At 44.8% G+C, this 25551-nt stretch overlaps 1 protein-coding gene across 1 annotated transcript in view; it reads right to left on the reverse strand.

Moving 5' to 3' along the window:
* ablim2 (actin binding LIM protein family, member 2) overlaps positions 1 to 25551 on the reverse strand; it is a 444286-nt gene that overhangs the window by 69351 nt on the left and 349384 nt on the right. The window contains exons 15-19 of the mRNA XM_068019832.1: positions 17090 to 17234; positions 16869 to 16927; positions 9553 to 9598; positions 9416 to 9423; positions 7241 to 7321 (exon numbers count right to left, since the gene is read on the reverse strand). Coding sequence (XP_067875933.1) covers positions 7241 to 7321; positions 9416 to 9423; positions 9553 to 9598; positions 16869 to 16927; positions 17090 to 17234 — 339 coding nt within the window. The remainder of the gene's footprint in view (positions 1 to 7240; positions 7322 to 9415; positions 9424 to 9552; positions 9599 to 16868; positions 16928 to 17089; positions 17235 to 25551) is intronic.

Genomic DNA, 25551 nt, shown 5'->3' on the forward strand with positions numbered 1-25551 from the left:
AGCCTGCGCCGATCTTGATGCCTGTCTAAACTAAAACCTTCTGCACTTCCGGGGTCCGTATCCCTCTATTCCTATCCTATTCATGTATTTGTCAAGATGCCTCTTAAATGTCGCTATCGTACCTGATTCCACCACCTCCCCCGGCAACAAGTTCCAGGCACTCACCACCCTCTGTGTAAAGAAATTGCCTCGCACATCCCCTCTAAACTTTGCCCCTCTCACTTTAAACCTATGTCCCCTAGTAACTGACTCTTCCACTCTGGGAAAAAGCTTCTGACAATCCACTCTGTCCATGCTGCTTATAACTTTGTAAACCTCTATCATGTCGCCCCTCCACCTCCGTCGTTCCAGTGAAAACAATCCGAGTTTATTCAACCTCTCCTCATAGCTAATGCCCTCCAGACTAGGCAACATCCTGGTAAACCTCTTCTGTACCCTCTCCAAAGCCTCCACGTCCTTCTGGTGGTGTGGCGACCAGAATTGCACGCAATATTCTAAGTGTAGCCTAACTAAAGTTCTGTACAGCTGCAGCATGACTTGTCAATTTTTATACTCTATGTCCCGACCAATGAAGGCAAGCATGCCGTATACCTTCTTGACTACCTTATCTACCTGCATTGCCACTTTCAGTGACCTATGGACCTGCACGCCCAGATCTCTCTGCCTGTCAATACTCCTAAGGGTTCTGCCATTTACTGTATACTTCCCACCTGCATTAGACCTTCCAAAATGCATTACCTCACATTTGTCCGGATTAAACTCCATCTGCCATTTCTCCGCCCAAGTCTCCAACCGATCTATATCTTGCTGTATCCTCTGACAATCCTCATCACTATCCGCAACTCCACCAACTGTTGTGTCGTCCACAAACTTACTAATCAGACCAGCTACATTTTCCTCCAAATCATTTATATATACTACAAAGAGCAAAGGTCCCAGCACTGATCCCTGCGGAACACCACTAGTCACATCCCTCCATTCAGAAAAGCACCCTTCCACTGCTACCCTCTGTCTTCTATGACCGAGCCAGTTCTGTATCCATCTTGCCAGCTCCCCTCTGATCGCATGTGACTTCACCTTTTGTATCAGTCTGCCATGAGGGACCTTGTCAAAGGCTTTACTGAAGTCCATATAGATAACATCCACTGCCCTTCCTTCATCAATCATCTTCGTCACTTCCTCAAAAAACTCAATCAAAATAGTGAGACACGACCTCCCCTTCACAAAACCATGCTGCCTCTCGCTAATAAATCCATTTGTTTCCAAATGAGAGTAAATCCTGTACCGAAGAATCCTCTCTAATAATTTCCCTACCACTGACGTAAGGCTTACCGGTCTATAATTTCCTGGATTATCCTTGCTACCCTTCTTAAACAAAGGAACAACATTGGCTATTCTCCAGTCCTCTGGGACCTCACCTGTAGCCAATGAGGATGCAAAGATTTCTGTCAAGGCCCCAGCAATTTCTTCCCTTGCCTCCCTCAGTGTTCTGGGATAGATCCCGTCAGGCCCTGGGGACTTATCTACGTTAATGCTTTGCAAGACACCCAACACCTCCTCCTTTTTGATAATGAGATGACTGAGACTATCTACACTCCCTTCCCTAGCTCATCATCCACCAAGTCCTTCTCTTTGGTGAATACTGATGCAAAGTACTCATTTAGTACCTCGCCCATTTCCTCTGGCTCAACACATAGATTCCCTTCTCTGTCCTTGAGTGGGCCAACCCTATCCCTAGTTACCCTCTTGCTCTTTATATACGTATAAAAAGCCTTGCGACTTTCCATAATCCTGTTTGCCAATGACTTCTCATAACCCCTTTTAGCCCTCCTGACTCCTTGCTTAAGTTCCTTCCTACTGTCTTTATATTCCTCAAGGGATTCGTCTGTTCCTAGCCTTCCAGCCCTTATGAATGCTTCCTTTTTCTTTTTGACAAGGCTCACAATATCCGGCATTATCCAAGGTTCCCGAAGCTTGCCAAACTTATCCTTCTTCCTCACAGGAACATGCTGGTCCTGGATTCTAATCAACCAACATTTGAAAGACTCCCACATGCCAGATGTTGATTTACCCTCAAACAGCTGCCCCCAATCGAAATTCTTCAGTTCCTGCCTAATATTGTTATAATTAGCCTTCCCCCAATTTAGCACCTTCACCCGAGGACTACTCTTATCCTTATCCACAAGTACCTTAAAACTTATGGAATTATGGACACAGTTCCCGAATTGCTCCCCTACTGAAACTTCGACCACCTGGCCAGGCTCATTCCCCAATATCAGGTCCAGTACGGCCCGCTTGATTGGTACCCCATCTCCAAACATTCACTCCCTCCACCACCGATGCATGCACTGCAGCAATGCACCAAGGCTCCTCAGACAGCACCTTCCAAACCCGCGACCTCTACCAACTAAAAGGACAAAGACAGCAAATACATGGGAACACCACCACCTGCAAGTTCCCCTCCAAGTCACATACCATCCGGACTTGGAACTATATCGCCGTTCCTTCACTGTCGCTGGGTCAAAATCCTGGAACTCCCTTCCTAACAGCACTGTGGGTATACCTACCCCAAATAGACTGCAGCGGTTCAAGAAGGCAGCTCACCACCACCTTCTCAAGGGTAATTAGGGATGGGCAATAAATGCTGGCCTGGCCAGCGATGCCCACATCCCATGAATGAATAAAAAGAAATGTTGAGGTGCCCTTGCAGTCCCCAACCTGCATCATCAGCGTTCACCTCTAGGGGGCTGCCTGGTTCTCGCGCTGCCAGCCCTCATTGGGCCAGCAGCATCGAGAACACGCCCGCCGAGTTTATTGGGCCAATTAGGAGGCCGCCTCCCAGAAGCTTGTGATGCAGTCTCGCTGCCAGCAAGTGGGGTCTTGGGGCCTCCATTTGGTCCCGATATTGTGGTCCCGAAGCCCACAGGAAAATTCTGCAAGTTAACTCTGTTTATCTCTCCGCAGATGCTGCCTGACCCGCTGAACATTTCCAGAATTTTCTGATTTTATTTCAGATTTTGCAGCATCTGCAGTAGTTTGCTTTTTAATTTTCAAGGAGGCTGTTGTGTTTGAATAATGCATGTTACTGTTATATTACTGCATTCTGAAAATATATTGCTGCACAAGCAGTCTTTTTCTACACTTTGTTACATGGATTGGAAGGAGGAGAAAAATAACAAGAAAGCACTTGCATTTATGTCGCAACTTTCATGTCCTCAGGATGTTTCAAAGTACTTCACATCCAATGTATTTTAATCAGTTATTACTGTTAGTATGTAGGCAAACCTGACAACCAATTCACACAGTAAAGTCCCACAAGAAGCAATGACTAATTGTAAACAGTGGTCAAAACAAAAGCATTTTGGGATCTTTCACACCCACCTGAACAGGCAGGCGAGCTAAAAGACAGTATCTGTGACAATGCAGCACTCCCTCTGTACAAGAGTAGAATGTCAGCCTAAATTATGACAAGATGATCTGTGAAGGCATTAGTGCCAGGCTGTGCTCACCAGAAATCTGCAGCACCTGGCTGTGCAGAGTCTGCGTGGTCACGGCGAGGTTTCTTCATTTTAATAATCTGAGCAAGAGCCCATACTACTTGGGTTGTATCTCGGGAGCCTCCTAGTGGAGGAAGATGACTGTCGTGCCTCAATGGCCCTCTTCTTAAAAAAATGTGAAAAATGTTTAGATTCTGGGCTTGGATCCCCAGATATGCTGTACTTCAATTGGCTCGCTGGATTCTCAGGGCAGGAACAAGGAAACTACCCACCCAAGAATCCCCTCCACCAGCCATGTTCCCTCTGACATGGGAACATTCTGTAATTCCAAACCTAATGCCTTCAAACTGTTGTGCTGCTGAAATCATGGTGTGTGTGTGTCAGAAGGACTATGGATTTTTGCCTATTTTCAATCCAGTCAAGCTCAGAATCAATTTATAAATTGACCTCCCCAAAACAGCAACTCGAATCCTTGACAAATTCCCACTAACATATCAGTATCCTCTGCTCCCTGTTTGTTTCCAGATCAAAAGACAACAAAGTACATCTGAAGGTCTAAGAGCAAGACCTAGTTTCAGGGATCAGAGGAGGAATGGAGAGAAGGCTGAGAGTGAATCCTCACAACCATCATCAGCAGCAGAATATTCAAGGGTGTACTCAAGTTATAACACAGAGCTTATGTGGTCCAAATGCCATTTTTGATTATGTAATGATCATTTAAAATGCAGCGGTTTCCTATTTCTGTTACTTTCAATTTTTCTTTTCTCAGGAGCAGCAGATACCAACTGACAAAATAAATTCCCAAATTCCCATTTATAGCTAGTGAGGGAAATGGAAATGTCACTCTGCTGAAATAGAGCAATAACCTCCATTATCGGGGAATAGAGGGAATTTTACTCTGCACCTAACTACGGTTACACTTAAATTGGGGGTGCTTCACGGTGACTCTGAGTACCAGAAGTTGGAAAGTCCCCAGCATCCTTCACTTTAATGCTCAAAAAGCCTATCAAAAATTAAATTGTGGATGAATACAATTGTGGCTTGATGAAAAGGGGTCATTAATGAGATTAAAGTAATTGTAATCTATTGAAATTTCAGAACCTTAGAGGGAAATTTTAAGCTCCCCAGGATGGTAGGTGTAAAAGCCAAAGGTTAGCTGCTCGTACAAGTGCACAGTAATAGCTTGGAGAAAACCACTGCATATATGCAGCCAAATAAATAAATTAAATACAGACAAATCTCTGCTGGTTTAACCAGGGTGGGTGAGGGAGGGGGGTGGAGGGAAGAGAGTAATCTGGTCTTGAGGGGTGGGTCAGTAATTATAATATTCTAGGCCTCAGATTTTAGCAGTCACTTGGATTTAATGACTGTGGACCGAGTTTCCCAGGGCTTGAGTAATCCAACAGCTGAAGGGAGGTGAGCATTGTCGGTTGCAGCATCTAAGTACTGCTTCCCCCCACCTCCCAAAACTAATCTACTGCTATCTGCCTCCCTAACCACAATCACTAATCCCTCTGATCTCTACATCTCTCCCTACTGTGACCTCTATATGTGTAAAATATCAGATAAGTACTAAAATTCCAAGACAGCTGTAAATTCGACAGAAGAAACTTATGAGTCCACATTTCTAACGATATCTGAAACAGCCATTACTTATTCCAATACATTCCATTTATCCAGAAAAGTAAATCAATTTCTAATTTCAATGCACTTACAATGTCAGAAAAATTGGCATAGTTTTCAGACGTAGGCTAAATCCTTTGCCTTATTTGGTAGCTGTCCTACCACATTTGACTACGATGAAACTGTTTATTCTATTCAAGAAACAAAACTTGCTGAGAGGACAAAGGATAGTGCAGGCTTTCCCACCCAGCAGCCAGCTAGCCTCTCAAACTAGCTAGCTACTGGGTGGGAAACTGAGTAGGAAAATTCAAATGAGGTGCTGCCATCAAATTTGGCTGGACCTCTGCCTTTCTGTGATATGGCATTTATCAGTTGATGATCTTTGCCACTGTTCCCTCCCTATCTCCCTGCAAATAATGATACCGTAATATTTCATTAGAGATGAAGTTTTCCATTCAGAATCCCCCAAATAGATGTAAAAATGCTTAGAAAAATAGAAGGTGTAATGAGATGAATTCGTCAGAAGAGGACAGTAATGTGCTCCACTGCAGGGAAGGAACACACAAATCCTCAAAATCCAGGAAAACCCTCAGTCCCTCCATGGCCTCACCTCTCCCTATCTCTGTAATCTCCTCCAGCTCCACAATCCTCTGAGATATCTGTGCTCATTTAATTCTGGCCTCTTGAGCAACCCTGATTTTAATCGTTCCGCCATTGATGGCCGTGCCTTCAGCTCCCTAGGCCCTAAGCTCTGGGACTCCCTCCCTAAACCTCTCACCCTATCTCTCCTCCTTTAAGCAGCTCCTTAAAACCTACCTCTTTGACCAAGCTGTTGGTTATCTGCCCTGATATTGCCTTACCTGGCTCATTGTCAAATCTTGCTTTATTACTCTCCTGTGAAGCAGCTTGGGACATTTTATGATGTTAAAGGTGCTATATAGGTACACATTGCTGTTGTTGTCCCTTTAATGGCGCTGCTATCTTTTAAGGCCCCAAAGTTGTCTGAAGCTTCTGTCCCATGTGTGTCTCCCACCAACAGCGCACCTCCATGTGCATCCAATGTCAGCCCTCCAGCTGCCACCCACCTCAACGCATGACAATAAAGTTCCTCAGGAAGATCACATGAAAAGCTGACCAGCCTGAGGGAATGAACCTTTAGTGGACTCTACTGATTTTCCCTGAGACAATGCTTGCCCAGGAAAAGCTACTTTCCTCTCTCCAACACATCTCAACACAGTCTGTGATATAACACACAGGTGTGACTCCCTTGTGAACAACTGCTCTCTCATAAAATTTCCCTTGTTAATAGTGCACATTTTGGACAGCTCTCAGACAGTTCTAGACGGCAATTGTATAATACAGTTTACTATGTAATTTTCTCCTGAGTTAATTTTTTTTTGTTCATTTAAAACACCTTATTATAGTTTTCTTGAGGCAAAAAAATAACTGAAAACATAACAATTTACTTCATGAGCTTGTCATGATGCAATGCAAATTCCTGATCTGAATCCCTGGTGATCTCTATTATCAGCAACATCTGTCTGAAAATGGCTAGACAGTTTGTAACAACGTTTCTAATCATAATCTACCTGCTAATCTGCCCTTTTATTATTCATGGCAGCAATGCTTATTAAGTAGAAACATTATTTTGAGTCCTGCTTCTGTTGATTGCTGTGATTATTACAACTTGTAATTATCAAACAGAATATTATTAAAGGAAATCAAGTGTTATTATCTTTATTGTTGAAAATGCACATGGCTCAGCACTCACATTTAAACTGAAGCAATTTAAGAAAACTGCAAATGTTGGACATCTCACATAAAAATAGTGGAAATACACAGGTTAGTGAGCAGCTGAAAGCTAAGAATAGGCTAATAACTTTAGAGAATAGGTTTAATAAAGCGTCCCAGTCGAGATTATAGCCTGTCAGCCTGTTTCAGATGCTGTACACATGTTTACATTTTCAGCATTTTCTATTTTTTGACATCTCAACTTTTGGCTCTTCACACTATGAACTCCATACAAGATCGAGCATGAGAGGAAGATATTTATGAGACAAAAACTCTAATTGTAAGAGGAGTCCTTTGGAAATGCCTCCATTCACCACAAACATTCTTACCTCCAGCCTGGTTCTGTCCACATCCTTTGGTAGCTTGACACGAGCTTTCATTGTAACAGCTAACATTTCATAAGGATAAATCTGCAACAAGTAAAAGTAACTCAATAGGACAAGTTCAGTTGTACCTCATATTTTTTTCATTTCTGATGCCAAGTTAGCATCATGGGAAATCTTAAAGCTGGTAAAGATCCATCAAGCCCACCTTCTTGCTGTCCAGTTAGCCTAACATCCCACTTTCATTCTTAACAAAAATCAGACATTGACTTTACATTTTGGGAGATTTATCTAGTTCGCTTCCTATTATGGCTTTCAGTATTTTGCCACTAATAAGTATAATTTAAGTGCTTATTTTGTAACCGAGGTGCATGATTTCATTCTAGCTACATTAAACTGAACCTGCCAATTGTTGTCTGACCTCGCCATATAATCTAAATCCTCATGAATGTGGTTGGGAGAGACTATACATAATATGAAATCTGGTGAGAACAGGGGGAAGTTTAGTTGGAGATTTAAATCACTGTACGTAAGGAAGCAGTTAGTGCAGAAGCTATACAATGACTGCAGAGAAGATTTCAGTGAGGAAGGCAGCTCTGAAAGTAGCAACAATGAGATCTTTGAAAGAGAGGCAAAATGAGTGGCAGAGAATTAGAAACTCAATTAAGGAGTAAATGGCAGAGAATTAAGGGGACAGAGCAAAGTGGGAGTTGTAGGTGAGTGCTGTGATGCTGGTACAGCAGTTTGTGCATGAGGAAATGTGGTGGGATGTGTAACCAGGTGGGGTGGCCTAGGTAAGGGGGGGTGGGGTAAAAGTTGTCAGCGATCCAGATTTCAGTCAGGCACAGGGTATCAATGGACTTCATCAGGATGAGGTTATGAATGGATCTTGTTTGCAAGCAAATGGAAGTTTTGCAGGGTATTCCAGAGAGGAAAGGTAGAAGATCAATAAAGTGTTCCAAACGTTCGAGAGTGGAAAGAGGGATGGAAGGAAGATGGAGAGATTTACCCTCTGGAGAGTGAGATGAGCCAGTTATGCATTGGGAAAAAAAAAATCTTTTCACATTGATTCTACAAATTGTTTCTGATGAGAAGTAAGTAATTTTGTATTTTCTCTCTTTTTCCTAACAATGACACTTGATAACTATTCATTAGGAACTACAGGGTGGCAACTTGAAAATAACATCTCCTCTGATGTTCTTTCTGTCTTTGTGGGGAGACACCACTAGTCTTTATACCTCTCCGATGGGATTGCTGACATCAAGATTTCATTGGGCTGGATTTTCCATCCGGGGCAGGAAACAGGAGTCGAGACCGTTTCTGGGTCCCAGAACTCCCCCTGGGTGTGAACAGTCACTCTTTAGGATTTTCACGGAGGCACCCTATTAATTGGCATGGAGACAGGTTCCCTGTCTAATTAAGGGTGGTGGGTGGGGGCTCTCAAAGCTGGAGAGCCAACCAGAGGCCTTCCAGCTTGAGAGGAGCAGCAGCCTGCAACAAATGGTAAGTAACTGAGAGGGCACTTCAAATTGGAGATACCCTCTCATTAACTTTTTAAAAAGTTTAAATAAAAAAATAGATACAGCAGGCAGGCCACCACTGTGGTTGTTTTGGCTGGGGAGCGGGGTGGTGGTGGTGGGGGGTGGAATCCCTCTATAGGATGGCCTTTGACTGCACCCACATTCAGGCAGGCAAGAATGGCCTCTAGGTGCCACTTGGATGCCCGCCTCCAAGCAATTAAACTGTCTCACCCCCACCCTGACAGGTCGGGAAACTGGAGGTTAACTGGAAAAATCCCAGTCGACCTCCTTTAAGTATGCTTAATAAGGCTCTCAATGAGTTGAATTGGCTACCCGCCTCGTGACCCTGCTGTCGACCCCAAACCCACCTCGACAAAAATGGCTGGCACCGGGAAACTGGCACACCTGCTGGCACTAATTTATAGGTCTTGCCACCTCCGTTCCTGATCTCAGCAGGGCTTGAAAATTAGACCCATTGTGTGGGAATCAATGATTTGGCTCTTGCATCATTCTGTGGCCTAGCATGGACTACTTTATATGCTTTTAATATTCGATACAGAATTAAATAAAACATGAGGGAAGAAAGATCGAGATCTTAACCTGGTCAGATGCAGTTGGTGGATGGAAACCAGGGACTTAAGACGAAAAGTTAACTTCTTACCTTGTATTCTGTAAAAACAAGAGTTCATTTCAGTGAGATTTAAGAAATGACTTTAAGAAATAGATCAGATTACTGAAATCAAAGTAGCTCTATTTGTAGATAATGACACTGAAACCTTATTTGAAATGACTCCTCACCTCGCATTCCCCAGCTGGTATCATGAGTTGATTCAAAGTCTGATGTCTGATAGGAGATATCAAATAAAGATATTAGAAGCTTTTATTAATGTCAAAAAGCTGACAAATTTCTTTTAACTCTTGCTACGTTATAAACTTCTGCAGTCTTTAAAGTTTTTTTCTTAAGTTTTATTTTGCGTGAATATATTGTTCATTAAGATTAAGAATATCAGATGTCAGAAACCTTTTTTTTAAAAAAAAGCACCACACTCCCCTAGGTTTTGTGAAGAGTAATGCACTCTTTAGTCTGGTTCGCCAATATACAATCTTTGTGAACTTTTTATTGTCAGCAGAGATGGTTTGTTTTAGACAGTTATAGATCTGGATTCTATGGGCTGGTGCAAAGGTTTGATATAAATATGAGCAGGTTGGTGGAGCAGAAAAGGCCAATCACTAAGCCACCGAGCTTACAATCTTTTGTAGACAGTGGTCAGGCTTTAAGTGACTTGTATGAAACAAAGTATCTGGCAAGATTATTTGTGGAGAGGAAAGCAGCGTTAGCATTTCAGATTGACAGCAAAGGTCATTCAGATCTATAGCATCCACAGTATTTTGCTTTTGGGGCAGAATAATTTGTTTGGCTACACCCATCAAGGTGCCACCTTGTGTGTTTGCATATCCTCTTGTATCTACCTGGCAATGACCATGTGGACCTATTTTCACAGGCTTTATCTCAGCAGAGAAGAGCTGACAACATTGCGCCATCTGTTGTAAGGATACCTACAGTTAACATGCAGCATTGGGCTGGCATAGCCAACGAACCAAGGCTCAAACTTGCCTCCATCTCTTTCCTGGCAGGCTGCAATGATGACTTGTGCAGTTCAGGTTATGGAATGACAAGCACGACCTTCATGCAGCCACCAAATGCAGCACTATCTCCATTTTGGCAGCTATCAAGTGGTGGGATGGTGGAGGGGGGAGGGGGTCAGGTGCTGAGATGCTCTGTTACTTGGCTGCAGACATTTGTCTGCACATTAGGCTTTCTTTTACTTAATTTTTACCTGACAATTCTTAGACCTTTTTTCTGTTTAGCTTTGGCAAAAGACTGTCAATGAGTTGAAATTTCTTTTCAGCCTTTCCTAAGGATGCAAAGATTGTTGTCTCCCTATTCTGACATTCCTCTTCAATTGCCCACATCCCTTTAAATTTCATCATGCAACTTTCTGCTTCCACCGCCAAAATGCATCCTGCCCATATCAGCCCCGATCTTAACTAACCTTGTCTGGCAGAAATGGGGCAGGATGGTAGTTGAAATGAGAGCAATCATTTATCCCTTCTTATCCCATTGCTATCCGGCCATGTCCCAATGTTAACCTGCTCCCTGAGCAGGTGAGAAGATCACCCACAGGCAGGCAGTAACGTCATTTTTAAATCAAAGTGACTCCTGACAATGTAGAGCATGCGCAGAGCGAGTGCAGACGTCATCAATGCGTGCAAACATTTGCCAGCTTGCCAGTATGAATGCGCGCATGACGTCACCACGCAATGATGTCCTCACCCCTCAATAGCCATCTCCATTCACCTGAACAGTACCTCACTCCTTCCTACCTTCCCTGCTTCAATTGCCACTTCACACTGGTCAATCCCCGACACACCGCTGCCTACCCTACTTGCTCCCCCTGCCCGCTTCCCCCCACTCAGCTACTCGCTCCCGTCTCACTGGCGGCTCTTCCCCTCAGCCACTCGCTCCAGGCCTCGACGCTTTCTCCCTCTCCCCCCTCCTCCCCATCGGATGGTTCCCCCCCTCAGCTGCTCGTTCCAGACATCACCACTGCCCTCCCCCCCTCTTTGGCTGATTGTTCCCCAATCCTCGCTTCCTGCCCCGCCACCCCGCTCTCCGGCTGCTTGCTACCAGCTCACCCCCGCCCCTCCAGCTGTTAGCTCCAGGCCGCTCAGCTTCCCTCCTCTCGGTCACTCACTCCTACATTGCTTCACCACCCCTCGCAGCCTGCCTTGCTTCTTCGGGCAGTGTGGCGGAGAACGATCGAACGCGGGAGTGAGTGGCCGAGAGGAGGGAAGTGGCGCAGCCTGGAGCTAATGGCTGGGGGAGGGGAGCGGGGGGTGGTGTGGGTAGGGAAGGAGGGAGCGAGTGGCTGGAGAGTGGGGTGGCGGGGGGGAAGCGAGGAGTGGGGTACGATCGGCTGAGGGGGGTTCTGGAGTGAGCGGCTGGTTGTCGGAGGGGTGTTGGTGAGCGGCGAGGTTTGAGCAAGTGGCTAAGGGAAAGTAGCAGGGAGTCAGTGGTGTGAAGACGGGCGCAGGAGGGACTGGCAAAGACAAGCGCAATGGCAGGAGGGAGCGGGGGACTGTCCGGGGTGGGATGGAGGCGGTGATGGCAGCCATTGAGGGATTTTCAGGTTGAATTTGTTTTTTGTGATAATTTGAGCAGTGCCATCTTTAATCCTGGCAGTTGCCTGAAACGTCGCAGACACTGACGTTTCAGTGGAAGAAGCTGCATGTGCATGTGTGCTAGTACTGCGCCACCTAGTGGTTGCATTGTCAGCAAACACAGCCTTTTTAAATATACTGATTGGGTCTTAAATCTGCAATTTTAGTTGGAGGCCTGAATGGAGAGCAGTGATGATTTCCAGGTCAAGCCAGACCTGCCAGGAGGTGGATCGTAGGCCAGAAGAGGACTGTTAATTTTTAAAAATTTTCCTTGTGGATCAGTAGCAGCCTTTGGGCTTTACAGGGAAGCCTAGTGCCTCCCTCTCCCTGTGCTCCTCTGTCTGTCTGATCACACCAGAACCCTCTAGCCTACACACCACTTAACTGTCTTCTGGCGACTATTTCCAGCAGCAGCTGCCTGCCACTGAATTTCTGGTCCTGCCCACTGGCCAGGTACTGGATCTGGCTGGGTTTGAATGGCTTCTAATTAAATTCATGGAAATAAGGCCATTAAAATTGCCTTGGGCTCAACCTCTCATTAATGTCTGGGTGCATCAGACTGATTTCCACGACTGCCTCTAGGGCTGCAATTGGCAGCCACAGCTCGCTGGTAAAATGCACAAGGCTGGCAGAACATTTCTTGTGATCCTGCTCCCGGTCTCTTTAGGTGCATGCAGCCGCTTGTGCACCCGGTTCGCGCCCCAGTTTGGGCGTGATCCAATTTCTAGGCCTGTACACGAGGATGAAGGATTAGGTAATTTTACTGTTAGAATTTCTTTTCAAAATCTTGTTATTTTGCTGTTGTTTAAAACTTATCAATATTTGCAGGTTAGTATAATTTCTGTTTATATATTGCAAACTGTTCCTGTTATAATTATTTTTAAACAAGTATGTATGTTCCGAGTTTCCTGTCTACAAACTATACATACATTTCAAATTTGGGGTAATAAGCAAACAAATAGCAAAGGACCTCTCTGCTCTCTGTGCTTCTTCAATTGTTCAGTGAAACCTGCTGTTCAATACTATTACATACAGACCAATTATAGTCACAAGAAACATTTCAGAAAGTAAAATTGTCAGAAATAATTGCCTTGGTACCACTCACTGCCAGCCTAGTTCAATGGGTAGTGGTCCCATTGGAGAGAAAATCAACTCACAACCGTCCAGCTCGCGCCTGAAAGATGGGCAGACAGCGGCTGAAAATGGGGTAGGGAGGCACACCTTAGCTACACCATTTATAACCCCTACTCTCACCTGATGCAATATTCAGGTGTGCCTGTGAACAGGCGAGCAGTCTGATGCTAATTTTAGCATTTTGATTTCTGCAAAATAGCCTTTGTTTAAACTCATCTTACGGTCACTGCATCTCAAAATAACACCTGCTGTGCACCATTTCGTAAAGACATGTTAAGGTGCCAAATAAATGCAAGTCTTGCTTTCAAGCTATGCTGCTTGAACTGGCCTCATAGAATGAAAAGACTACCTAAGTAGAGTGTGAGCAGAGGCAAGGACCTAGAGTTTCATCAGAGGTGTTCCCATTCCACAACCATGTACACACATAAATAGGGTGTCCAATGCAGTGATGCTGAAGTTATGGTGAGGGAGTAAAAACAGCTCCGAGGAAAGTCTGGGTCAAGGTGTTTTCCCCAAGAACTAGAAATAAAAAACATCAGCCAATTCATCCGGGCTCTCTACTGTCTCAGGGGTAGGACAAAGCTTATCCATTCCAAAGGAATGAAAATGGGTTGGGAGACCCATGCTTGAAAAATACAGGAAAAAAGTAAATTGGAATTATTGAGTTCTGCTGAGAAAATAAAGCTACAGCATTATAATTATCTTGTTATATTAAACCTATAGGCTGTGAAAACCTCTGGATGTTGGAATCACACCTGCAGCACTGACCCACGAGGTGTTTCTGGGGTCAGTGGGAGAACAACTAATTTGCATATGGCTAGCAGGTACACTTGCCACTACAGGGGCATATCTGCCGCACATCTGGCAGGAAAATACACTGTCTGGCTGTTTTTGCAGGGAGTTTGTTCAGGACCCTTGCAGATAACATGCAGTTTTCCCTAAGGCCCTTACATAAGGATACTGATTCCGAATGTAAAAAAATTGACCAGTTTTTAGTGACTTCCTAAGCCTGCACTTCCCCTCCCACCCCCACACCCCCACCACAATGCAGTCCACATCCACCATCTCGAAGCTGATATGGGCCATTTCCCACATGTAGCAGGTCTCAATTGTGCTGGGAAAAGGGGAACCTTCGGCATCGGAGCCCACCAGAATTTCAGAGATGTAAACTTTTCTCGTGCTCTTTTCTCTGCTTTTAGATCAATTTTACTCACCCACCATGCCAAAGGAGTATGTTCTCAGGAAAGTCTCTATTATATATTAAACCAAATTGGATTTAGCTCTTAGAATCATAGAATGGTTACAGCACAGAAGGAGGCCATTTGGCCCTCCATGTCTGTGCCAGGTCCCTGCAAGAACAACTAACCTAGTTCCACTCTCCTGCCTTTTTCCCACAGCCCTGCAAATTGTTTCGCCTCAGATAATTATCCAATTCTCTTTTGAAGGCCTCGATTTAATCTGCCTCCACCACAATCTCAGGCAGACCATTCCAGATCCTAACCACTCGCTGTGCAAAAAAGCTTTTCCTCATGTTGCCATTGCTTCTTTTGCCATGCACCTTAGTGTCCTCTGGTTCCCGACCTTTCCGCCAACAGGAACAGTTTCTTCCTATCTACTCTGTCCAGATCCCTCATGATTTTGAAAACTATCAAATTTCCACTTAATCTTCTCCAAGGAAAACAGCCTCAGCTTCTCCAATCTATCCACGTAACTGAAGTTCCTCATCCCTGGAACCACTCACATGAATCTTTTCTGCACCCTCTCTAATGCCTTCACATCCTTCCTGAAGTGTGGTGCCCAGAATTGGACACAATTCTCCAGTTGAGGCTGAACCAGTGTTTTATACAGGCTCATCATAACTTCCTTTCTTTTGTACTCTATGCCCCTATTTATAGAGCCCAGGATCCCATAAGCTTTATTAACTGCTTTCTCAACCTGCCCTGCCGCCTTCAATGATTTGTGTACATAAACCCCCAGGTTTCACAGCTCCTGTATGCCCTTTAGAATTATATCCTTTATTTTATGTTTCCTCTCCTCATTCTTCCTACCAAAATGAATCACTTCACACTTCTCTGCATTAAATTTCATCTACCACTTGCCCGTCTATTCCACGAGCCTGTCTAAGTCCTCTTGTTAATATTCTCCTCACAGTTCACAATACTTTCAAGTTTTGTGTCATCTGTAAATTTTGAAATTATGCCCTGTACACCAAAGTCTAGGTCATCAGTATAGATCAAGAAAAGTGGTGGCCCTAACACTGACATCTGGGTCTGTATCTAGCTCCAGTCTGAAAAACAACTGTTCAACACTACTCTCAGTTTCCTGTCCCGCTGCCAACTTCGTTTCCATGCTACCACTGTCCCTTTTATTCCATGGGCTTTAATTTTGCTGACAAGTCTGTTATGCGCACTTTATCAAATGCCTTTTGGATGTCCATGTACACCACATCAACTGCATGACCCTCATCAAAAAACTCAAGCAAGTTAGTTAAAAATGACTTGCCCTGAACAATTCCATGCTAGCTTTCCCTAATTAATCCACATTTGTCCAAGTGACTATTAATTTTGTCCAGAATTGTTGCGCTAGATTTTGTGTAGGAGGCAGGGCTCTGGGTGCCGGGCCGAAAAGGCGGGGGGGAACCCCGCTTTTGCCTTTTCATGCCCACCGAGAGCAATCCTCTGGTCTTTTTGAATCAAAGTTTTAGAAGGTGGGATCTCCATCTCTTTAAAGGGATGGGGATCCTGCCTCCAAAAGTTTCTGGCCAATCAGAGGGCCAGCAGTATCTGCAGTGCCACTGGGAGCAGTGGCTACTGCCGGTACTGCAGAGGCCTCAGACCCAGGCACAGTGGTGGAACCCTGGAACATAGGTAGGTGAGGTGGGGTCACCGGGGCCAGTCCGGAAGGCCCCAATGAGGTGGGTGGGGGGGGGTAGTGGACATGCAGTCCAGGGGAGTAAACTTTTGCCCAGGGCGAGTCCTGCGTGGGCCACAAATTGCCCATGAAGGAGGGACCCCCCACCTCATCAAGCCTGCAGGGACAGTGCCTCGTTTTACAAAGCATCCTCCCCGTGTGGTGGAGGGCTCCCCCCCCCTCCACACCACCGCTGTTAAGATCCTAGGGGCTGTGGGAAGAGGCCCTTTATGGGCCTCAATTGGTCTCTGGGAAGGAAGGCTGTCATCGGCCTATCCCACCCTCAGGAAGATTGTTGGGCAATGGGGAGGCGACAAGGCCCCCACCCCATTGCCCCCCCCCACCCTAGCCACCAGTCACGATACCACGATACTCCGTGCCCCCCACCTCTGCGCCCGCCTCAGGGGGCCTCACAAAATCTTGGCCATCATTTATAAATGCTTTCCCACCACCGAGGTTAAACTGACTGCCCTGTAACTGGTCTTATCCTTGCACCCTTTTTTGTATAAGGGTGTAACATTTGCAATTCTATAGTTCTCTGGCACCAACCCTCTATCTAAGGAGGATTGGAATATTATGGCCAGGGCCTCCACAGTTTCCACCTTTATTTCCTTCAGTATCCTGGGATCCATCTCCTCTGGCCTTGGTGACCTATCAACTTTAAGCAGGGCCAATCTATCTAATACCTCCATTTAATCAATTTTTAGCCCATCCAGTGTCTCAACTACCTCCTCTTTCACTATGACTTGTTTTATTCAGATATTTCTCAGGTTGTTTTGCAACATGTGCACTATTCCATTAACATACCGGTCATTTAGAAAAAAATCTTAAGCATAAAACATGTTTACCTTGTGTAATCTATTCTTTCCATAACCAGGAAGGGAAGCTGATTTGGAGTGAGGAATTCCTGTAACAAATTGATTGTAATTTAGTCAACCAGGACCTATCTAATTGGTTTGATCTCCAGCTCAGATGTAACATTCAATGTTTTCCAGTTTAATGAGTAAAATAATCAGTTTGTCAAAGAACTAAGTGGGAATTAAATTGCCAATGTGCAAAATGCACTTACTTGTTTGAAAGTGTGATTCACTGCTTGATCTTTGTAGCAGTTCTCTATCAGCAGCAGGGCTTCGAGATGATGATTTAGGGTCAAGATCAAAGGAGTCAACAGTGGCCTCCATCTCTCCCTTCAGTATTAACCAACTTGTCTTCACCTGGAAATGATTTCTACAGTCAATGATTTACTAGTGGCTTGAGCTGAGACCAAAATATAGATCCAATCTGATGCTGTTTTCCTTTTATTTAAACAGTTGCAAAAAAATGTCTGAAGAAATACCAATCTGATATTTTAAGTACTAGTTGCATGGTTTCAGTCCAACTTGTACATATTTTTGCGTGATAATTACAGATGAAGAAAGCCATTCGGCTACTCTAATTCATCCATTTAGAGACTTGCTGGAGGGCTGCAATTCCAATATCCAATTGTTTGCTAAAAGTTCCAGGGTTTCCAACTTCACTACCCTATTTGGAAGTCTAATCGATATGTTGCTCACTCGTTGTGTGAAGAATATCAGTCCTGAATTTACCTTTTACTAGCTCAAATCTATGGCCCCTAGCTCAACTATCAGAATTTAATTTAAAGTAATATTCTGAACTTACCTTTCCCATGACTGTCTAATGCACCTCTTTAAACTCACCAGGCTGAAAAGTCAAGTTTTTCCAGTTTCTCCCCATAGTTTAGCTCTTTGCTCAGTCTCCTGACTCTTCTCTGCACTACCTCTAGCAGATGAATATCACCTTTATGCCTCAACCAGCAGAAGGTGCAGTCTGATCAGAGCATAATACAGTTTGGTCATGACTTCCCCTGGCTTGCATTCTACTGTTTAGTCTATGTAACTGAATATTCTATTAGCTTTGTTGATTGCTGCTGTGCATTGGTTCAACATGTTGAATGTCAAAGTTTTGTGACTCCTGGGTCTCCTGCAGCTTCGTTCTTGGCTAGTTCAACGTCGTTCCTGTTGTGTGCATGTTGCTTATTTTTTCTTAGCATGCGCAGTACTTTACATTTCTTTACAGTAAACTTCTGTAACATACAAATTTAATCCAACTTCTTCAGAAATGCATGAGCTTTCTCTCCTAGTTTGGCATTATCTGCAAACCTGACCACTTTGCATTGAGTTTCTGAATTCCACTTATTTATGTAAATTAGCAACAGTAATGATCCCAATACCAAACCTCCTATCAGTACTTCCCCACTTTGCATAACTCCTTCAAAGAGCATTCATTGATTTTTTTCCCTCAGCCAACTTCTTATCCACTCCTAGGGTTTACGACAAATCCCTCCATTTTTGAGTTTAAACTGATTGCATTTCATGTGGAACTTTGTTAGATGCCTTCTCATATTCTAAGTACACAATATCACAGAGTCTATCACAGTCCAATTAGGTTGATACTTTCTCATAGAAGTGGAAGATTATGATTAGGCAAGATCTTCTGTCATGTATTCTTTGTGTTGTCTTAAGCAACACAATGAGGTACATGGATTCCAATTCCTTGAAGATCTCAAACAGGTTTATTAACAGCTAACTATTATATACAATACAGAGCAAACTATGTACAGAACCTTTGTCTAGGGAGTTACAATTGCAGAGTGACTATGTCTTCGAGTCACATGACTACATCCTGGAACTTAGCTCATTAGCATATTGAAGCCATGTTGACTGCTGACTACTTGGGTATTGTTGTGCAAATAATCATCAAATTTACACCTGATATTCCATCTCATTATATACACTATTGGGAGGTAAGATTAATGGGTCTATAGTTGCCCATGTCAATTTATTCCCCTTTTTATATATGGGCACTACATTAGCCAGCTTCAGGTCTACTAGTACTTTCACAATGCCCAGTGAATCACTAATAATGATTGTCTGTGTCTCACAAATCTACTTATTAAACTCGCTCAGCATTATAGGATAAATGCCATCAACTAATGATTATGTTTTCTTTTGAGCCCATTTAGCCTACATAGGAATCTGATTTAAATAATATTCCCTGATTGTAGTTTTGCTGAAAATAGAGACATGTTGTCGAAGATTTTCGTCTTGCATTCATCAGGACAATCCACAAGAATACCAATGTAAGGGAAACAACAACTTTATACTGTATGAGAAGAGAGAGGTGATTGATTGGCAAGTGAACTCTGATTGGTAGAGGAGAATGAACCAGTTTACGGTGACTGACAGTTAACTGCCAAGCTTTGTTTGAAATTTAAACCAGGCAGCTTGACTCTGATTGATTCCTCAGGGCAATGTCTTGACCAGTGAATGGCTGTCACTTATTTTGTTTAGCTGAAACAGGTGCAATGTTTGTACATGTTCTTTCTGTCTGCAAAGAACAGGACCCTGTGTATTAATATATGTAGCATCCAGTATGCGCAAATGCGCCACACTGCGGGCCCTACTTATTTAGAGATACAGCACTGAAACAGGCCCTTCGGCCCACCGAGTCTGTGTCGACCAAGAACCACCCATTTATACTAACCCTACAGTAATCCCATATTCCCTACCACCTACCTACACTAGAGGCAATTTACAATGGCCAATTTACCTATCACCTGCAAGTCTTTGGCGGTGGGAGGAAACCGGAGCACCCAGTGAAAACCCACGCGGTCACAGGGAGAACTTGCAAACTCCGCACAGGCAGTACCCAGAATTGGACCCGGGTCCCTGGAGCTGTGAGGCTGCGGTGCTAACCACTGCGCCACTGTGCCGCCCAAATCTGACAATCTTAAATTGGTTGTCAGTGTAATTCTTAGCACAGTGAGTATTATTCAGCAAATGTTGTCCAATCATGGGATCACATCTAATGTTGGACACTGTGTTTTGAGTTTTGCAAACACGGGCTGTTTGGGTGCAGCCTGTACCTTGCCCATTGCGAACAGCAGAAGGGGCATGTCGTTTGATACAATCCACCAGTACTTGGGATGTACGGCCTACATACCTAGCATCACACTGGCATTGAAATTCATATATTACATTACTCATTTGTGTGATAGGCAGGACGTCTTTTCACTGCCAGGGAGAGCAGGAAGAGACTCTCCCGCCTGACAAGCAAGCCTGGATGGAGATCACAGAGGTCAGCAGCCTTGGGGTCACCCTCCAAAACTGGGCCCAGTGCCGTAAGAGGGTCAATGACCTCCTTCGCTCTGCCAAGGTGAGTCCTCCATTCCCATATCATCTTTGGGCTTGCATGTGGCACGCGGCAGGGAGTGTGACATGGTCATGGAGTGGCTGCAAAGGGGGTGGCAAGGGGCTGAGGCAACAGCAGATCATGTCAGATGCATGGCTGCATCTCCAAGATAGCTGGCTTTCTGTCCTAGCTTGCCCCCCCGCACATCTCTTGTGAGTGGACGTGAGGAGTGGGCATTCGGCAGCTCCCTTCAGGGGCCGAAGGGCTGCCATCAGAACAAGTGTCCTGTGGGTCTCTTTGGGAAGACTAACTGTGTCCCTCTTTCTACCTGGAGGAGAAAACGGTCCACTAACTAAGGAAAGGGCAGAACTTGGAGGTGGAATCCCCGATACCCAAAAACTGACCCCAGCAGAGGAGCGGGGCCTGGAACTTGTGGGCTCCCAGGGTGGCCATTCCATATCAGATGGAGAGACTGCAGTGTCCACCCAAGAGGGCGAGGAGGCATTGTGTTCATGTGCCCAGGGGTCAGCAACGTGCCCATACATGGACACTAGTGTCCATGGTAAAAAGTTTTGAGGTCCGTGATTGGTAATTTCAGGGACAAGAGATTTCCCATTGACTTCTTCTTTCTGACCAGACCGGCTTTAAAAAAAAATCGCAGTTGTCAGTTTCACAGCTGACAAGTGGTGAAGCAAAACAGTGTTTCTGAAATTCGGACAGTTTTTTTGTTTTCTGGCGGGTTCTGATTTTTAAAAAAACGTCCGCTGGAAAACTCAGAAGCTGTCCAACGTTTGGAAACCGCTGTTCCTACTCTCAGCAACCGCTGCCCCTTGTTTCAGAGAGACAGTGTGGGGGGGAGGGAGGAGAAGGGGGACAGCAGAGAGAGAGAGGCAGAGAGAAAGAGAGGGTGAGGGGTCAGAGAGAGGAAGAGGGGGTAGAAAGAGGAGATAGGAGGGGACAGAGAGAGAGGAGCAGAGAGAGAAGAGACAGAGGAGGGAACAGAGAAGGGGAGAGAGAAAGGGACAGAGAGAGAGGGGAATGGAGGGAGAGAGTGGGGACAGAGACAGAGAGAGGGGAGATGGACAGAGAGAGAAAGAGAGAGGGAACAGAGAGAAAGAGAGGGGGGACAGAGGGAAAGAAGGTGGGGACAGAGAGAGAAGGGGGACAAAAAGAGAGGCGGGGCAGAGAGAGGGGACAGAAAGAGAGGGCCAGAAAGAGGGGGACAGAGAGATGGGGGGAACAACACGGAGAGGGGGGCACAACATAGAGTGAGGGGCAACAAAGAGGGGCAAACACAGAGAGGGGTGAACATAGGGGGGGGGGCAACATAGAGAGGGGGACACAGAGAGGGAAGTGGAGAGAGACAGAGACAGACGGATAGAGAGGAGGGTGAGAGAGAGGAGGGAGAGAGAGCGATCAAGATCATTCCTGACAGATGGACATCTATCCAGAATATTCTGCATCACTACAACAAGAGTACAGGCAGACATTGATTACTTGTGCAAGCAACAAAAATGCTAGGTATCTCACTAAATCAGTGTCCAACAAAGTGACGAGAATTTAAGTCAATAAATTAATCTTCTCATTTAAAGCTTCTTCACAAAAATTCACATTTGTTGTTGTTCTGATTAATAGTAAGATAACTTTTTAATGCCTTTATCTTTTTTGAAATTGTCCCACAGGCCCTCTATGTACGACAAAAATTGTAATGTGCCCCCCCATATGAACAGGTGAGAGGGGAATACAGTTTCGCTCTCCCCCCTCTCTGTCTCTCTCCCCTAGCAGCTAGGTTATTTTAAAACAGAAGTTTATAGGCTTGTGTTTTGTAAACTCAGTTTAAAATGGCAAAAGTCACTTCGGTAATGTCTCTATTTATATGCCATATGACATATTATTTCACTTGGGACACAAGGTCAGTGACATGTTGAAAGTTGCTGGACTTTTACTTTTATATAAATGTCACAATTCCGCTGCTATCCATTTGGAATCATATCGTTCCAGAATGTTTACTGAGGGGAAAACAGGCAAGAAAATCCAAGGGCTTGCCAGAAGTCAGCACTGTAAGTTCCCCGCGAATACAAGAGTACAGTGTAATGGGCTGAGTGAAATTGGCAAAAATAAGATGCTGCTAACGCATATACAATAGTTAGTAAATACAATGTAGTGGATAGCTTTAATAAACCTTACTCTATGATGAACTGTCTGTGATTCCATAACAAAATCCATGCTGCATTTGCAGTTTTAAAAATTGTCCAGACAGACATTGTCAAAATTTATTATGTTTCAATGACCATGTTAGGAACAGTCATTAACAGATTTTTCTGCTGCAAACTGGATTAAAGAACAAGTTTTACAAGTGTGTCAAAGATCAGTAACTGCAATGTGCATCATTTACAATCCAGTTTGAGGGCAGGTAACCTGAGTGGCCAATATCATTGAAAAGTTGTCTGTATCATATAATTATATCATGTTAAACGTATACCTTTACCAACAGATAAGAGATTTGGCTTGGACATAAAATGATTAGTCTGGAGGACAATCTTATAGATAGTGACTAAACATTTTATAACTGAATAATATATTCAGTAACAACCACTCAACCTTTTGCAGAAAAGCTTTTAGTTAATAATTATCTTGTCAGAGCTGAATAAGAATCGACAGTGATAGACTGAGATACAGACATGTTAAATTCAGAGAATCGCTTTACTGGAGGAACTGAAGAGCGCTCTTTATTTGTAATTATGTTTATCTAATTTTGCCACTAGCTTTGGTGAGCAAATGGCATTTTGTCCATGAAAGACTCTGTTGTTTCTGTATTTTAGAATCAAGGACCTAGTTTAACAGCCTGTCAAGATGAATAAACTAGTCTTGGCTACCTACTGTTAATCTCTCTGTCCCTCCCTGTCCCACTCTGCTTTTCTGTTTTACATGACTCTTCTGAAGTACTATCTGCTCCATCCTATAAAACTCTCCTGAATTTGAAATCACTGCTCTTTTGTTGGCTTCAGACATATATTACAAGGAGGTGGAGAAGTTGCACAAATGTTGACCATAACAGATTAAATTGTCTTGCGACAACAGCAGTGTGAGAAATGGTCCATCTTCTGACAGCTGATTTTTCTACTGCCTCACCTCAATAACCACAATAACAATCCTCTCCTTGAGTTTCATGGTTTATTGGATGAATTTGTACTCCTGGCACAGTGTGAATCCATAGAGGTCATCCAATAAAGTCCATCTACCACCCCATGACATGGTGTAGCTAGCTCTATTCTGTCAACAAATATAATTCGCATTGGCCCTGCATACTGTTTAGCTTGCTAGACAGCTAATACAGTTGTGTTGCACTTCATTGATGTTTGCATGCTTAGTTACTTTATTTATAGGGAGAAATGTGTTTTAAACTGGACTGTGTTTTGATGGTATTAGATTGGCTATACACTTTATATACAGATTAATTGCCCCTATATCCGTGGCTGAGTCAATAATTTTGTCAAATTTCTGTGGTGCAATATGTTGGTGTCTATCCCTGCATGTGCCCACCACAACCCTTCCTAAGAACAACATCACACATGGGCAGATCCATGCAGCATAGCTCCTAAATGTTTGTGTTTTTTCATGCTGGTTGTGGTACCTCAGAGGGAATATTGCCTGCTGGCGCCACTGGAATCCCACTAACCTCTGAGGAGGAGGAAGAATCATCAGACGGTGCACTGTCACACAGTTCCCCTGCATCCTACACTATTGCAGATACTGTCACATCGGTGGGTATGCGCTCAAGCATAAATGCAGGGTCACAAGTGGGTGTGAGCACCACACATGCGTCTGAGCAGCTGATGGAGGCCGCGACAGGTGAGGCCACTGACAATCAAAGGACTATGGGAGACCTGGCCCATGCTGAGCCCCCGGCTGTTGATGGGCCGTTGAGTGTGGACAGTGCTCCTCATCTCCTTCACCAGTGATTCCAGCTCCAGATGCTGCGACGACTGAGGAAGTTCCTGCACCTGTGTGGGAACTCCTCAGCTAGCTGAGGCCCTCCAAGCCTCAGGCAGCCTGAGGACTCCCACCAAAGACATCCCAGGCAACGGGGCAGTGCGTTCAGCAGCTTGCCTCCACCTCAGCTGCCAGCACTTTGTAGAAGATCATGGAAGCGTGCAAAGAAGAGCATTTAGATGCACTTGGGGTTTCACAGGAGTCTTGTTATTAGGTATTGTGAAAATTTAAATAAATGGAGGCCACTTTCATTGTTGAGACTCTCTCATGCTTTGTCTGCTGCCCTGTCAGATGTCATCTTCATGCTTGCTGCCTCAATGGGCTGCCAGTGCAGGGGCAGGCTGTGTATGGTCACCTTCTCAGCTCTGTGAGTGCACCTGGTGAACCTGAGTGCAAGGTGCGGGAGTGAGATAAGAGGTGACACACGGAATACAGTGAGGTGAGTCTTTATTGAGTTCACTTGGAATGAGCATCATGGTGGCAGGAACTGGATATGTATGAGATTGTCCTGAGCCTCCCTTCCGTGTCTCTCAATGGCCCTGGCCTCTGGTGCAAGGGCTTCATCATCTTGCACTGCCTGCTCAGTGTCCTCCTCATTGAATGAGAAATGGCATTCAGTCATGTCCTTTCGATGCAAGGCCTCCCCTCACTGCAGTGCTGGATTGTGCAGAGCATAGTAGGCCACCACAACACACGAGACCCTGTTAGGGCATACTGCAGGGTTCCACTAGATCAATCAAGGCACTGGAATTTTATCTTCAGCAGCCCAATGGCCTGCTCGTTGGTCACTTGGGTGGACCCATATGAGATGTTGTACCTTTCCACTACTGCAATGTAAGGGTTCTTCACATTCATGAGTAGCCATGTCTTCAAAGGATATCCCTTGCCCCTGAGAATCCATCCCTGAAGGCTAAAGGGGGGCTGGCAAAACTGCGGCACCTGGGACTGCCAAAGTACGTAGGCATTGTGGCTGCTTCCCAGGAAGCGGGCACACACCTGTAGGAAATGCCTTCGGTGGCGGCAGATCAGTTGTACATTGATGGAATGAAAGCCCTTCCTGTTGATGAAGGCCGATGGCTGCTCAGTGGGAACCTTGATGGCCACATACGTACAATTGATGACATCTTGCACCTGGGGCAATCCCGCGATGGTTCCGAACCCGATGGGCCTCTCTGCCTCTCAGAGGTGGTCCAGTAACGCACATAGTCGCTGGCTCTCTTGAACAGGTCATTGGTCACCTGCTCGATGCAGCAGTAGACGGCTGCCTGGGAGACCCCACACATGTTCCCAGTGGATCTTTGGTAAGATCCAGAGGCGTAAAAGTTGAATGCCACGGTGATCCTCAGG

The sequence above is a fragment of the Heterodontus francisci genome, chromosome 1 (genome assembly GCF_036365525.1).
Source record: "Heterodontus francisci isolate sHetFra1 chromosome 1, sHetFra1.hap1, whole genome shotgun sequence".
NCBI classification, from domain to species: domain Eukaryota; kingdom Metazoa; phylum Chordata; class Chondrichthyes; order Heterodontiformes; family Heterodontidae; genus Heterodontus; species Heterodontus francisci.